This window comes from Convolutriloba macropyga, chromosome 10 (genome assembly GCF_964194025.1).
Source record: "Convolutriloba macropyga chromosome 10, txConMacr16.3, whole genome shotgun sequence".
NCBI lineage: Eukaryota > Metazoa > Xenacoelomorpha > Acoela > Convolutidae > Convolutriloba > Convolutriloba macropyga.
Genome location: NC_134477.1, coordinates 10,487,081 through 10,504,168, shown reverse-complemented (window position 1 = coordinate 10,504,168; position 17,088 = coordinate 10,487,081). Strand labels below are relative to the sequence as shown.

General features: G+C 32.9%; 1 protein-coding gene across 7 annotated transcripts in view; it reads right to left on the bottom strand.

Annotated features, from left to right (window-relative positions):
- LOC142348538 (small conductance calcium-activated potassium channel protein 2-like) overlaps positions 1 to 17,088 on the bottom strand; it is a 188,032-nt gene that overhangs the window by 53,345 nt on the left and 117,599 nt on the right. For all 7 annotated transcript variants that reach the window (XM_075399911.1, XM_075399912.1, XM_075399914.1 and 4 more), the window contains 2 exons: positions 15,783 to 16,020; positions 5,499 to 5,669 (listed from right to left, as the gene is read on the bottom strand). In XM_075399911.1, coding sequence (XP_075256026.1) covers positions 5,499 to 5,669; positions 15,783 to 16,020 — 409 coding nt within the window. The remainder of the gene's footprint in view (positions 1 to 5,498; positions 5,670 to 15,782; positions 16,021 to 17,088) is intronic.

Below are 17,088 nucleotides of genomic sequence, written 5' to 3'. Positions count from 1 at the left end.
GGATATCTTTTCTTATAACTTAGGCGTTGAGTAATTAACTGTGATGACTTGCCGTTGATTTTTTTTGTTGTAGTAGTGTCGTCTGTTTGTAATTTGATAATTTGATGTCCTCTATTATTTGGTCCAACAATTCTATCAATCTGTTTGCCGTGTTGTTCTTTCATTGATTTAATAACCAATTTTTTTCCCTATTTAGCAATCGATCTTTTTCGATTTAAGAATCGGAATCGATTTTTTTCATGGCTTAGGAATCGTATAGTGAAAGTGTAACTGGTGTTTGTACAGAGTTCAAATTAATAATTTGAAAGGTTTTTTTAAAGGTTTGGGTGTTATGCCACAGTTTGTTCTATCCAAATCTTGTTGACACAAAGATGGGGTCACATGGTAACCTTTGCTACTTTTGCCTTTATTGGAAAAGCCTATTATTGGTTTCGTTTTGTGTACCATTTAAAATTAAACTCTGTTTTCTATTAGTTTTGTTTAGTTTTATTGAATTTCCATTCGTTTCATGTTAAATTTGGCGAGATTTTTGTTTTCACTATTCTAAAATAAGTCTTTTAACTGACAATTCTTTGTTTTAAAAAAGAACAGACATAATTGTTGGAACATAATCTCGCAAATAGACTCCTTCTTGATAATTCTTGTCTTCGTTGTGGCGGTTTCAGTTAGTGGAGAGCTTTTTTCCGAATGATTACCCTTCTTGTCGTTTTTATTAAATCTATGTTGTTTTGGGATTGTTTGGTTTCTTCTTGTGTAACAATTGTCATTTCAATGGTCACCAGCCTTTCTACTTGAGTTTGCACCTTTTACTGCGTTTTTTGCTTTGGGCTATTTTTGTTGCCTGTGGAATCTTTTTGCCAGAGCTATAATACTTATTGTTTATGTCGTATCTATTACAAAAGAATTCAGAGAAGGTACCAGGTTTGATTTTATGATATCAATCAATTCTTTGCTCGGAGAAACCGAAAACTTTGGCTCTCCTCTGTTCAAAAAGAATCAAGACTTGGCATTTCTCTGCCAAGACTTGGCCTCCGTAAAATCTTTCAATCAGACTTTATAGTTTTTGGGGATTCGTTCGAGTTATCATAGTTCAATTTTGTAGATTTCAGTTACTGTTATAGACATTTCTGCTGATTTTTCAATTCTTCGGAGGCATCTGGTTGCTATAACAGTATATTGAGTTGAACAAAGTAAAGGTATTCAAATGCTGTTATTGCAGTCTTAGCACTTAAAAAAATTATTGATTTTGGTTTTTGCAATTGTTTTAGTTTTGCTTATCTCTCTGTCTGTTCATACGGTTTGATTAATAGCTTAACGATATATTTAAGGAACCTGTTAATTACATTCTGCAACAATTTAAATTTTAACGCACTGATAAATTCGTGAGATTGTCGACAACTACGAACGTTATTAATATCTTATACAAAAGAAGCGTTTCTGGAAAACAAAATGAAAAACTATAATCTCGATGATAGAAATTAAACATAAATTCAAATCTACAAGTATCAATGACTTTTCAAAACTATCATTTCAAGACTAGTACCGATCGGAATGTTTGGTTTAAACGGGTTGGTCGTTGGAGTTTTAAACATTAACAATGGTGTTTGAATTGCGAGGAAATTTTTATTTTACCAGAAAAAATAAATAAACTCAAAATTCCTCAGAGCTGACAAAAAGACAAAAAACTATACTTCTAATCCTGTAACAAAACAATTGTCGATATAAACAAAAAAACGTAAAAGCTGGTGTCGTTTTGCAACAAAAACTGACGATACTGACGCGCTCTTATTTTAAAACGCCAAGTCAATTTAACTAGGGACTGCATTTGTTTATCATATTGTGTTCCATCGGAATTGATCGAAAACAAAACCAACATTTTTGATACTCTCAATTTGATCAAATTGGTCCTTCAAACTTCCGTGAGGTTCAAATTTCAGCATAGTTGCATTCCTGAGATTGCTTTATAAATTTTCTTGATAATTCGGTAAGCCGGGCTGCGCATATCAATTACATTTCCAGACTTCCCATTTTACAATAGTAAAAAAAAATTGTCGACCCACCTGTCGCGATTTATTCGCTTTTTGGTCTCAACTTAGTAAATTTATCAAAATTTTAGTGGTGAGGTCCTTTGTTGACCAATAAGTTCCTTTAATCGTACTTAAAGTAGAGAGAGGAAAATCATTCAATCTTTGGGTCGAATAAAAATGCGTTCATGGGCATTTTGTGTGATGCATAGTCGCTTCAATTGGTTTTTGGGTCATGCATGTTCTTTGCGTTGAGAAATCTCAGCTCAAATGCCAAGCTAAGGATCGTTAGTTAGTCAATAATTTGTTTGGGTAGAGCAAAAGTCTTATCGTGCCTCTTTTGGAACCTGTCTTGTCAAAGTTTTTTTTTGCTTAAGTACACACGGGAAGAGCAACGGAGCAAGAATAAACATCATTGAGTAAGAGTAATCCATCTGGTGAGACAGTTAAAAATATATTAAAAGACTTTGACCAAGAGTGTTTCATAGTTGTCGCGGTTGGACTATACCGTCATTGTTATAAAGCCAATGAATTGAGCAAAATTAGGTGATTTAATTGTAATGGGGTCTTTCCTGTTAATCATAATGAACATGTACTGTTTTCAAATCTTTTCCATTTCTAAATTATGAAATATACTTTTACTAAACAACACGGTCTTTGATTGATTAGTGATTCTTCAGAATTGCAACATATGAAGTAGCGTGCTCACTAACTACGTAATAAATATTAGTGAGCAATAAAGTTTGCAATTGTTTTAGTTTTGCTTATCTCTCTGTCTGTTCATACGGTTTGATTAATAGCTTAACGATATATTTAAGGAACCTGTTAATTACATTCTGCAACAATTTAAATTTTAACGCACTGATAAATTCGTGAGATTGTCGACAACTACGAACGTTATTAATATCTTATACAAAAGAAGCGTTTCTGGAAAACAAAATGAAAAACTATAATCTCGATGATAGAAATTAAACATAAATTCAAATCTACAAGTATCAATGACTTTTCAAAACTATCATTTCAAGACTAGTACCGATCGGAATGTTTGGTTTAAACGGGTTGGTCGTTGGAGTTTTAAACATTAACAATGGTGTTTGAATTGCGAGGAAATTTTTATTTTACCAGAAAAAATAAATAAACTCAAAATTCCTCAGAGCTGACAAAAAGACAAAAAACTATACTTCTATTCTTGTAACAAAACAATTGTCGATATAAACAAAAAAACGTAAAAACTGGTGTCGTTTTGCAACAAAAACTGACGATACTGACGCGCTCTTATTTTAAAACGCCAAGTAAATTTAACTAGGGACTGCATTTGTTTATCATATTGTGTTCCATCGGAATTGATCGAAAACAAAACCAACATTTTTGATACTCTCAATTTGATCAAATTGGTCCTTCAAACTTCCGTGAGGTTCAAATTTCAGCATAGTTGCATTCCTGAGATTGCTTTATAAATTTTCTTGATAATTCGGTAAGCCGGGCTGCGCATATCAATTACATTTCCAGACTTCCCATTTTACAATAGTAAAAAAAAATTGTCGACCCACCTGTCGCGATTTATTCGCTTTTTGGTCTCAACTTAGTAAATTTATCAAAATTTTAGTGGTGAGGTCCTTTGTTGACCAATAAGTTCCTTTAATCGTACTTAAAGTAGAGAGAGGAAAATCATTCAATCTTTGGGTCGAATAAAAATGCGTTCATGGGCATTTTGTGTGATGCATAGTCGCTTCAATTGGTTTTTGGGTCATGCATGTTCTTTGCGTTGAGAAATCTCAGCTCAAATGCCAAGCTAAGGATCGTTAGTTAGTCAATAATTTGTTTGGGTAGAGCAAAAGTCTTATCGTGCCTCTTTTGGAACCTGTCTTGTCAAAGTTTTTTTTTTGCTTAAGTACACACGGGAAGAGCAACGGAGCAAGAATAAACATCATTGAGTAAGAGTAATCCATCTGGTGAGACAGTTAAAAAATATATTAAAAGACTTTGACCAAGAGTGTTTCATAGTTGTCGCGGTTGGACTATACCGTCATTGTTATAAAGCCAATGAATTGAGCAAAATTAGGTGATTTTATTGTAATGGGGTCTTTCCTGTTAATCATAATGAACATGTACTGTTTTCAAATCTTTTCCATTTCTAAATTATGAAATATACTTTTACTAAACAACACGGTCTTTGATTGATTAGTGATTCTTCAGAATTGCAACATATGAAGTAGCGTGCTCACTAACTACGTAATAAATATTAGTGAGCAATAAAGTTACACATTTCCTTGTCTAGTGATCTGACAAAAGCTTGACCCAATTTTTGTTACAAAAAGAATTTACTCAAAATTTTAAGTCAAACCATAAACAAGAACGATATGTTGGGTAGAACTAAAATTGGGCATGAAACATTTTAGTCAAATAAAAGCGTAAATATTTCATGTCCATTAGAAGTCAAGCATGTCAAGCTAAAATCATTTGATAGGTTTTTACGGTTGAATACGATCTGTTCATAATATTTTTGGCCGACCGACATTGGTCTTTTCGTAAGTTGAGGCATAAAACTTGGGGGGGGGGGGGGGGTCAGAAAGGCATGAAAAAGCTGCGAGCCGGAGCATACCAGATCCAAACAGTCCTTTGAAGACTGCAAAATGCCCAATTTACAGTAGTCCAGGAGCCGAGGCTCCATCCCGCGATATGGTTTTAATAGTCTTCCTTGCCTTCAAAGGAAGTGATTTTCATTACAAGAGTCCACTAGTGTGATTAAATAACAATGAGTGTGATCAAATTCCTCGATCTTTGATGTTTATTAAAAAGAATCTCTCTGTGTTGACGTCATTTCCGTTACAATAAGGCACTCCAAGAGTTGAATTGAGTTCAAACATTATATGTTAACAGGCTTTAGGTTGAGCGCCAATGCGGTAAAGAGTTGTGGGTTAATAAAATTCATAACCGGCCAGTTAAGAAAATACAAAACAAATTTAAGAAAAGCCCAAACAATATAATAGTGTAACAATTGAATTCCCACAGCGAGACAAAAAAAATTGTTCTGAAGAGTAAAATAGATAATAGGACAAAATAAGGTTTAGCGTTTATATGTATTGGACGACATTTTTGTGTCAGGCAATTTAAATGCACCCCCCTCCCCTTATTATTAAAAACTTAAAAATATTAAGAATGAAAAGCAGTTACCATCGTAAAAGAGATAAGCTAAGCTCATGTATAATTTATTACGACTAAATGAATTATTACGACTTTATATTAATGTATATATATATATACCATGTACAATTTATTACTAATTATTTTATTTTTTTAAAAAACATGAAAATTGTGTCACTCCAATTTCATGTCTTTCTGACTTTTTAAGAGAGCTTAGATGTATTGATAACAATCCGATTTTTTTGTCGAGAATTCAGAATTTCAGACAATGAACAGACAGACACTAATATTGATTAGGTTTAATGCACATGAAGCGTTTCTTCGGCTAACCGGCGAAATCGATGGAGTTGTTCTGCCTGAGTGAGCGAGTAGTCTCATAGTTTTCCATGGAACCACTGAAGCTGTTGTCTCTCATTGTGTTCATTCGGCCGAGGGGACTGATCGACCGATAGGAGGTCTTCGAGTCATTCCGGAACATTCTACTTCTAGAACTGGCCAGACCTAAAAACATATGGAATGTAAGAACTCTCCGGACAGTAAAACTCTGGAAGCGGCCCCTCTCCCACCCCCGAAACAGTCGAACCAGCTGAAAACTGAGTTTCTTCTAAGTGTTAATTTGCTCTCACTTCATTCTTTCATGAGATTTTTTTCTGACTCAAAAATTTCTCTCGATATTCATTATTAGTGGATTTGAAGTAATTTATTTTTTTTTCAAAAATTTTGTCTTTGTTTCAGGTAGTTCCCTCAAATGTACGATTTTATTTTGTATGCACTAAAATTTTATCGCAGTATATTTTATCATGGTATTGGTCTTGTAATATTGTTTATAATGTAACATTAGCCGTTATCCTTGGGGATGCTTAATTTCCCCGTATCAAGTTCTAAATCAGTACTAGGCAAATCTAAATGCAAGTCTCATGCCGTTTTTCAGTACCAGGCAAGTCCTAATACAAGTCTTACAAGGCTAACACTTGCAAATTGATTCCCGAGTCAAAACTAACTTAAAAAATTTCGAGTTAAATTTTTCAGTTTCGAAAAATTTTGTAACGTGCTACGGTTTTCGGGGTTAATTTTAGGACCTTTTATACTGCCAAGACGACTTGAATTTAAACTTGCCAAATCTTGGCCAAGATTTGAATTTAGACTTGCCAAGTCTCCGCCAAAACTTGGATTCAGACATGCCAAGTCTTGACCAAGACTTGGATTAAGACCTACAAAGTCATTGCCAAGATATGGATTAAGACTTGCCAAGTCTAAAATTTGTTAAGATCATGGTTCTGAATGAGTACTGATACCTAGACTTTCAATTAGACTTGCCCATTTTTGATAATGACTTGGCATCAAGCATGAGGCAGCAATTGCGTCAAAAGTTTAATCATTGTACATATCGAGCTTGCATTCGCTTTTGTTGAAATATTAACGGAAGACAATTCTGCGATCATTCTTTTGAGTTCCGGCTAATTCTTCTTTTGTTGTACCAATCTCGCTTGTTATGAAACTTTGGTACTGAAACTCTTCTAATTGTTGAAAATGAACATCAGCTTCTTTTTGCGTTGCTAAGCTATTGTTATTTGTACTTTTATCTTGCTAAGGTGTTGTTTCCATGGATATCAATTCAGAGATGTTGAATTTTTTTCTTCATTTTCTTAACATTTTCATAATTTGATCCTGAACAGCTTGCCCTTTTCAATTGTGTTATCCACCATTGGAATCAAGTTATATTTCATCGAGATTTGATTTGAACATTTAGACAAGTATTATATCTTGATGGGCAAATTCATGGTCAAATATTTAAAGAGATAGGAAATCTAAAAACAAAAAATTCTTAAAATTGTAAAAAAGTGTTATCCTGCGAAAATTTGACGGCGTTCGCAAAACCAATAAAATTGAGGTCTTTTTTATAGAGAAAATGGCTTGAAAATCTAAAATTGTAAACCAAAAAAAAATTCAGATAATTTTTGGCCTAAATGCAGTTCATGGGACTAATAATGAACTTAAGTAGTCTGAATCAACGAAAGTATTGACTTGTGCTAAACTAATACAAACGTTCTGGTTGTCGCATGCCATTGGGATCACATTAGAGTTGACCAAAAATGTAAAAAGAAATTTCTTATCTTTTAAAATTGACCTCTTATAAAAGATAAATTTTCTCTCTTTTTTAGGGTGACTCTACATCATTGGGGCCTCTAACGATGGGAATTGATCAGTCTGGTTATATAAAAATAAATGTTGGTTTTTTCTGAATAATTTCGCATTATTTTTCTGTTTTCTTTTGCTGACTTTCAATGGGACTCAAGTGGGGTTTCATTTTGGCAGTTCTATCAAAATTTGTGCTTTTGCAGCCCACGTTTGAACCAACTTCAACGCATTTTGTTCTTGAACAAGGCAGCTCAAATTAACAATTTTTGATCACCTTTCACAATTCTACATAATCTTTTTATTAGTTTTTGGATTATGTTTCTAAGGGGCAGAATAGTACAAACAAAATATGTCATTCCGAAAACTTTTCTTGTTGCGACCGGGAAAAATTTTGCCTAAATTTTGTTTTAAGTTTGACTTTTGTAATGCAATAACTAGAAGGAGAAAATTAACTTTCCTTGTAATCTACTAAAAGATTTCTCCCAATAAAGGTAACATGAAATATAATTTCTATTTGATCCAACTGAACAATCAGCTTTTTGTTGAATAGAACTCAAGGTGCGAACAAAAAGGCCGTTCGTTTTCACCTTGAAACAGAAGCAGAAATTCTTAAATTATATAAACACTGAAAATTTGATCAAAACGTAGCTTAAAATTGACAAAAACTTCCTCTAATAATAATAATAATCAAAAAGAATGTCAAATTTAAATACTTTTATCAGTGCAGTTAGTTTGTTTCTTGTGAAGCAACGTTAGACAAAAGTGCTCTAGTTAATAATACCAGAAATACCAAAAAATTAAGATTAACAGACAAATAGACAACAAAAATTGATGGCCCTGAAGTATATGTTCGCTATCGCCACAAAAATGTGTATGACTACCTATTGTACATGTTCACAATATCCTGTTACATATATAAGGACATCATTGGGTATAATAAGGTAAGACAAAATTAAATGAAATTTTGATCGGCTCGTGCCTATGTTGTTTATTACTTGAGAAATTGCTAATTAGACTTCATATCTGTTTTACGTGTTTCAGATTCACCAAATTTGGTTTATGGCAGATGCTTACTCTTTAACATTATTCCGTTATCTCTTAAGTGCTCGAAAACAGAGAAACTTGAGCATTTTGGAACATAAAATCAACAAGGAGGCTGGGTAATGTGCGTTTGCACATTAAGTTCCGATCCCGCTCATCTACATTTTTCACTTAATTGTCTACCAAATGAGGAAGAGATAAAAATTAAAATATCAACATATCGTTCAACAAACTGCGAAAAAAATAAAACAATCTGCTCTAGAGGGGCTATGAGACCTGTGGCTACCATAATATGACTGCCAGAAAAAACGGCAATAAAAATCAAATAAATACAAATATTAATTACAACCAAAACTCCTTGTCCATTTTTGAAAATCACTAATAACCAAATCAAAATGGCATCAGATAAAATTTATACTCAGAAGATTAACTGGCTTTTTTGGAACAAAATGTGAGTTTTTTCCTCAATGCGACTTGGCAACAAGTCGACTAGAAATGAGCAAAGGGCGCAAATTTTATAAAAACATTGCTTTTTATTAAAAAAAAGTAATTAAATTCGAACTAATTAGAAACAATACGCATCAAACGAAATCATTGAGAGAGTCTTTTATACCTCAATAGAGAGCGACTGAGGGCTTTCATTATCCAGGATATGTAATACGACTACAAAAAGAACGAAAAATACAGGCAAAAATTAAAAATTTGCACGAAAAATTATGCATGAAAACGATGTCCCCCCCAATCAATTAAATAATAAGCTGATCACTAAAAACAATAAAAATCTTCGTTTGCATTTTTTGATTTTAACAACATTTGTAAATCAAATGACGCCCATTATTGTGATACTGCGAAAAGAAAACAAAAATCTACAAACAAAGGGGCAAATATGCAAAAACCACGAAAATTGGTTTTATGAAAACTGGTTGTTCCAAGAAGAAAAAATATGTAAGGAAAATAAAACTGTTAGGAAGAGCGAATTGTATTTCAATAGACAAATGATGTGAATTGTATATAGAGATGCTAAGCTGCAATTTAACAGAAATAAAATTGGCAGATCTCAAAAATCTATCTCTTTCTTTATTAAAAACAAATATTTTCAAAATTCATAGCCAACAAAAGCTTTCTTCGACTAAAAAAGTAAACAACTTGTATTGGAGCTACTTAGAAAACTAGTTGCGACTGTTATTAATGAGACTAAATCATAAGACAATAACAAAACATTAAATACAAGCTGAACTAATAAGTTTCACAAACAACTTCACGAAACCACAGTTTTGAAGCCATTAAAATTATTAGATATTAACCGCGAGAACATAACATCTTCAATTGCGGCTCCTTAGACCACCATAACCTATTTTTGTAAAACGTCAATCACAAAATGACAACAAAAAGAACCAGAAAAACTGAAAATCATCTAAATTTCACAAAATTCTGAAACAAATTGTCTAAGCGCTGAAGACAACATTTAAAACGTTTAAACAACAGAAAAAACTTTGTTGGACTCAACAAAACATTAAAAAGAGCTCTAAATAATGAGTCTAACAAACGAAAATGATACAATATTGTAAAATACGAAAACCAGAACAAAGGGATAAGTTGAAGAATACTATTACTCTTTTTTTAGACATTTAATTCGAAAGTCAAAACAACCATTAGCTATGTACCGATATCAGTTATTAAGTTCTTTAATTTATCAATAGTTGGGCACTGAAGCCTTAATTACACAATATTTGGCATATGACAACAAAATTTAACAACAAAAAAGGGCAAGAAATTGAAAACACAACCAATTTCTGTAAGAGAATGGTGTCGCAGCCTCAAACCATAAGTTATGAAAACAAAAAATATGTTCAGTTTCAAATGTTTTGAAGCTTTTTTCAATTAGATTGTTAACTTTTGTTTCAATTTTCACAAGATCAAAAACAACAGCAAAAATGGGAAATTATGCACAAGAATCAGAATTTGTATGAAAACTCGTAGTACCAAAAGCAAGAAAACCTTCTGTCCAAACAATCAGCCACAAACTTAGTTTGTATTCTATATGGAGGAAAGGTTGATCTGTACTTACTGAAAATAAGCAAAATGTTGACTAAAATTATATAAAAAATTGACAAGTTCAAAAAACCACAGAAATTTCCTTAAAACAAATACATACAATAACATAAGAGACATTAGGTAACAACCGAATAGAAAAAGTTCAATTGCACCTATTGAGGAAGAAATTGAGATCTTTGAGTGGTTAAAATTAAAAATCAGACTGCAAAAAGAAAAACAATTGAAGGCAAAAGACAAGAATTCTGTTAAATTTTACTAAAACTCTTCCTCAAAGCCATGAAAACCCCTTGGTTCTCTGAAAACAAACTGTATCTACGTTCGGCCTCAAACATACGTAAATTGGAGGTGTCATTAACGGAGCCGTGAATAAAAAAATATTGTCAGTAGTTTACATTAAAAAACAAAAGAAAATATTTTGAAAAAAGGCAGCATCAAAAAAAACCAAGAAGTCTCTGATTCTATGAATCCATGATATTGTCGAACCTCTCCCTAATTTTGTGGCGCGCCCAGCAAACCGACCAAGCTTTCCAAGTGTTTGCGAATTAGACTAATTTTTGCGTGGAATTCTTCAAATATTAAAAGAAAGAACGGTGCATTTTGTATAATTATCTGTTTAAATCTGCAAAAAACGGCAAAAATTTTAATTCCAGAAGACTTTCATGCGGCGCGTAATTGAAACTAGCGCTTTTTTTGAGATTAGGGAGACTGTTTTAAGGTTTCTAGGTCACTAAGTCTGGCAAACTTTAACAAAGTGGACCAAAAAAGCTTATTTTGTGCCGTTTTTGCTGAAAATTTTGAATTTTGAAACTTTTATCAAAAATTTTAGCCAAAAAACTTCAATCAAACAATTCAGCAACACTCTTCCCTTTCTAACGGTAACGAAAACACTCTGCCGTTAAAAATGTTAACTTACTATGAATTAAAGCAGCGAAATTGTGCCAAATTTTAGCAAAAATTACTGAAATTGTGAACAAAAACAGTCGAATGTTCACAAAACTTGCTGTAAAAAACGAAAACCGAAAAAATCTTTTTAATTCCGTGTTCTACGCTGGACGAACTTTTCAATGATACCACTCACAATTCTCTACGATGAATATATCGATCGGCCAAAATTGTCTGAACAAAAAAAACCAGTTGAGTATATAGTTCCTCCCTCCCTACTAAAGTGGCGGTCGGAACAAAAATGCTTTTCAATGAAGCATTTATCGTAACAAATCATTGACTCATCAGAAAATTAGATACATATAGCGAGACAAGTCCTGAAATCGTACATAAAAACGAATAATCCTCAACCTGATCATCCAGCCAGTTGAAAACAATGAGCCAAACAAGCTGAAAAATACACAAAGGAGGAGAAAAAAACGAAAATATTTTTAAAGTAGATACATATTGGGAACAGCTTGTCGAATACCGAAGTTTGCTATCATTATTGTACGCGCCTGAACAGAAAACTCGGAATAAAAAATCCTTCCTTAAAATAGAATACAACAGACAAGTTGAGGGGGGTGAAACAACAAATAATAACAAAAAAAAGTAAAAAGTTTTTCGAAAACACCAAAGATTTTCTAGAACATCTTGCTGTCAATTCAAACTAAAAATGATAAGGGCATAATCTAATTTTTACAGCATAAAAACTGGGTTTGCAGACTGAAGCTATAAAATAGGAAAATTCTATTGAGTTCAGAAAACGTAGTCAAAGTTAGCAAAAAGAATCAGAAGTATTACTTCAGTTAAGAAAGTTAACTAATCTCTTAAATATTTCCAATTTATTCATTATTCATTCTTTAAAAACATCTTTTTGTGAAGAAAATCAACAGCACAAACAACCAAACTTCAGGCTAGAAAGTAGATGCATAAAACAGACAAACATAGTCACCGAGGACCAAAAAGTTGCAAAAGTAGCGAATTCAGCCAAAGATTTCGAAAAATCAAGAAACTGATCGCTAATGTCCTCAAAAACTCATTTCTGCTGCTAAAATTTAACCTTCACGCAATTTTGCAAAAAATGCATTACGCCCTAAAAGTTATAAATTTGAAGCTCGACAAAACATATATCAGAAAAAATTGCACAGGATCAATATAAATTACGTCACCGTTCAAAGAAAAACCGATTCAACATAAAAATCAAATTTAAAAAAAAACGTGAAAATCTGCTAATTCTTTGCAAGATTTTTTTTTACAAAGCCTTGTATCATTAAACCAACCGATCCTAGAAATCACAGTACAATAAGCACTTGAATGAATTCTAAATCCAGCCCAGAGTGTCTATTAAAGCTAACTAATCACTGGTTTTTTCCTGTTTATCTCGTGGATCGAATCGCAATTGTAGGAGAAGATCTTACATAAAAATTAGCAGAACGAGTCCTTAAATGCTTTAATGCATTCATGTAATAGAACAAAAAAATGTAAATTGTTTACAGGCCAACAGAACAATTGGACATTACAAGGTAGGCAGAAAATACATAGATCCAAAATTTTTGAGAGAAATAAGATTAATAGAATCTAAATTGTAGATACTCATAGTACCAGCGTTTCTTATAACAGAGTTTTAGGACAATTTCGTTGACCTGTGATTGTGTCTCCAGAATTAACACTGTAGTACATAAAATAACCAAAAACGATTTGGAAGACCAAAGCAATTTTTAACGACATTTTGACCTAAAAACCACAAAGCTGTCAAAAAAAATAAAAAAAACACATCTTTTTCGGTTTTTATTTTTTGAATTCAGTACTTAGACTCTCAATGCCCTCTCTTTTTGGCAAAAAATAAAGAAATATTATGTTATAGGCTAGCAAACACTGTAGTACATAAAATAACCAAATCGATTTGGAAGATCAAAGCAATTTTTAACGACATCTTGACCTAAATACTACAAAGCTGTCAAAAAAATTTAAAAAAAAACACATCTTTTTCGGTTTTTATTTTTTAAATTCAGTACTTAGATTCTCAATGCCCTCTCTTTTTGGCAAAAAAACTAAAGAAATATTATCTTATAGGCTAGCAAAAATATGGTTAGACAAAGAACAGGCAAACTGAAAATCAACAGAACGTTTAAAAAAACGGAAAACGGAAAAAATTACAACTGAATTGCAAATTTTGTTGATATCCTCAAAATTTACGCATTGACAACTCCACATATGGACTGTGACCGACAGGAATTTAGGATCCACTGGAAAAAAATCACAAATGTTGACAAAAAATTGAAAAACTGCACAATTTTTGGCTCAACGTTTTCAAAAAAACTCATTCACCAATAGATAAGGACTTCACAGCCGTGCTTTGTCACAATGAATTTTTAAATGCTTCTCACGCTATCAGCGAAACTCTGTGAACTAAAACTGTGCACTTGTTTGTTCTTGTTTTTTAATGCTTAGGAAGCTGAAAATTATAGAAAATTGTGTGAACACATCTCACAAAAACGCAACAATACAATCTAAATTCTCTGGACTGAAAAAAAAATGGAAAACCATTGCGACCCAGATTTTTTAAACAACATCGAAAAAAAACTGACGAAGCATAAATTTGCAAGACCTGATCAAAAGATGCGTTCAGATCAAATCATTTTCCGTATTACTCAGTTTGAAGCGATAATTTACCCGTCGGTTGGCTTTTGAGAATTTTACAAACAATTTATTGCACACCTTCTCTGATATGTTTTTTAGGGTTTTCGATCGTTCTCCAAATAGACTGACTGATTGACATCAGAAACAATTGCAATGTTTTATATCTGTCTTTTCATAATGCAACTTAATGTATAAGTGATTAGGAAACTGAAACATTAAATCTATTAAGTGCTTTTCAATAGACATAGGTGTAATTTCTGCCACCCTAAACGGACAATTCTTGGTGATGCCGAGCCCCAAAAAGAGCAACTATTCGAAGTTATGGCTCATTTTTAGTCCCTTTGTGATATCCTTCTTGTCATTCTTGTTTTGTGACCTTTTGCATTAACTTGTCGTTTCACCAATAGCTTCTCTTTCATCTGAGGTCTGAACTATTAAGTCTTAAATTGACTTCTATCAGCTCAAAAATTCAAAAGTAACAGATTACTGTCAATTAAAAAATTGCCCAAAAAAATCCAAACTTATTTGATACAATTTTATTAATTTCATCAACTAAATCAATTACAAATGGTTCATTTCTCAAAAACTGCATAAAAATTAGACTGGCATATAACTTTGACCAGAATCAGAATCTATCTGCCTTGTTTTTTTTCAAATCATTTTATTTCAAATTTGAATTTTTATCTTTCAAGGCACCTAGTCCATTTTCTCCACTAATCCTTTTGATGTTTTTGTTTGCTTTGCAAAGATTATTTTTTTTATTGGAAATCCAAATATGGCCGACTACGGTCTTTTCACAAATCAATCACGATTTTTCTTTCATTTTTTTCTCATTTGATCTCTTAGATTAACATTTCATTCGCCATATCCACCAAAAAACTGCTAGTGTTGCAATGTTTTGATTCGTGTTGCCAATTATTCAAGAAAACAAAGATTATCAGTCAAGTTTCCAATAAAAACGATCAAAATCATCAGTTAGAGAGGCAATTTATTCCTGCTATCCATTTTTCTTCTGCTTGTTATTCTCACACAATTAAGTAGAAGTCAGTTATTCGGAAAAAAAGAGTACACAAAATCATGGAACGTATTGGAAATAGGCTTGATTGAAAAAATTTGAAATCTTTTTTTAGTAAAAACAATAATAAAATATTGAATATTGGCATGATGATTGTCAACATCAGATGACGTTCATAAATCGAAAAATCCAGGATATTTTTGTTTTAAATTGAAGCTACCTTTTTTATTTTGGGGGGGGGGGGGTAGAATTGGAAAGGTTCCTTTCGAAAGCCAACTATTTTTTTGGACCTATGGCTTGGGTTTCAGAACTTTGTGATACTCGCTCGCATTTGTCAGAGTTTTCTGCTAAGCATGTTAACAAGATTTTAATTAGGCAGAAACCTTATACTAAAATAGTTGTAATTGCTAAATAGATGCTTGAAAAACTTATATTAAGGTTTCATTACAATTTAAACAATTCAATTTACGCAATGCCAGTATACCCATTGCCATTGTACTCTAACATACTTAAGCGGACAATATAATCCTATGTTTTAGTGTGATAGTTTTATATCAAGTCCCACGGGTCATTTTACTTTACAGTCGGCTGAATAGTCGTTCTATAATTAAATGGCAAATTAGATATAGTGACATTGGGAATGATGACATTGGGTAAATTTTTGCTGACACCATAAACTGGGTTGTCAAATAATTCTGGCCCAGTATGATATATCTAATTGAACAATACTTCTCCGCGGAAAACAGTTCCAAACGATTGCTTAGGTAAAAGGTCAATTAACATACTAGCAAAAAAATCACCTGGTATGTACTCAGACGCAGCTCTAGATGGCCCTCGTCTGTACCTGGCAGGGTTCACTCTCCCCCCACCCATGCCTCCAGCACCCTCCCTCTTGGGAGAGGCTCCAGAGGTGGTCTGGAAAGAGGTTGAGAAGCTGGGCTGGGCAATGACTGGTTGAGAGGGTACTTTGAAGCTCAGCTCGTGCAAACTGTTTTCAACTGAGGACTTGTCAGGCGAGGATTTCACTCCAAGGGTGGCCTGAAAATTGAAAATATGATTAACAGTCGGAATCTGGGAACCAGTTTCATCGAAAAATAACAAGACTAGGATTAATCGGCCCTGAACTCTTTTCTTTCCCCTATGAACAACTTTAATTTTCATTCTCTGTTGTGAATAAATTATTGTTTGTTTTTGCCTTAATAATCGTTGGTAAAGCCTTCCCCGGTTGAAAGGGTCGAAATATAATCCGTAATTTTTTAGCTAGTTAGAAGTGCCTTACCTAACGTTAAATGCGGCGTCTAGACCATACTTTTCGTCAAGCTATTTCAAATCATAAACCCACTAATTTAAATCATATGCCAATATTTTCGAAAAATAACCTGACCTCTCTAGTTTAGCCTGCTATGTCAAATCACAAGTTTACAAAAACAAATCAAGTTTAAATAAATCGAATCATATTTTGACTAAATCTGCATCATATTACCGTTTAATTATTTACCACTTTATTTGAACCATATAACTTTTGAACATTTTTTACTTCCATTCTTTAAGCTAACTGAAAAATTCAAATGAGTAATGTTACAAAATGGTCGGCAATTGAGACAAACAAGACAACAAAACGTCAATATTGCGGCAAAAAAATTCGTTTTCTTACGATAGGGCGAAAAAATAAGTCCTGAAACTATGTAATTGAGGGTTCAGTCTTGTTGTATTACATTGAGTTTCTTTTTCACTTTCCTTTAGAACTGTATATCACTATTTCCCCGGTTTATGATTTAGTAACTCGCGTTGAAGATGTGACAAAAAAAGACTAATCGGTCAAATGAATTTCAGCAAATATTGAAATTTTGTTTGAGCATAATCGCGCATTTTTGCACCGCCCGAATCGTCAAATCAAAATAGCAATTTTTGCTACTGTGTCTGCCTTGTTGAACCATGATTGTGTTTAACTGCACAAAAAAAAACTTAACATTTTCTGGAAAGGATGAGCCCATGTTGGAATCATGTCCTTTTCTTATTTGAATTTCAGATGCAGAGTTTCATTTCAAATCAATTCATTTTGGATTTATAGTCACCAAACTTCGGGCGGCCACACAAAGTGGAAAC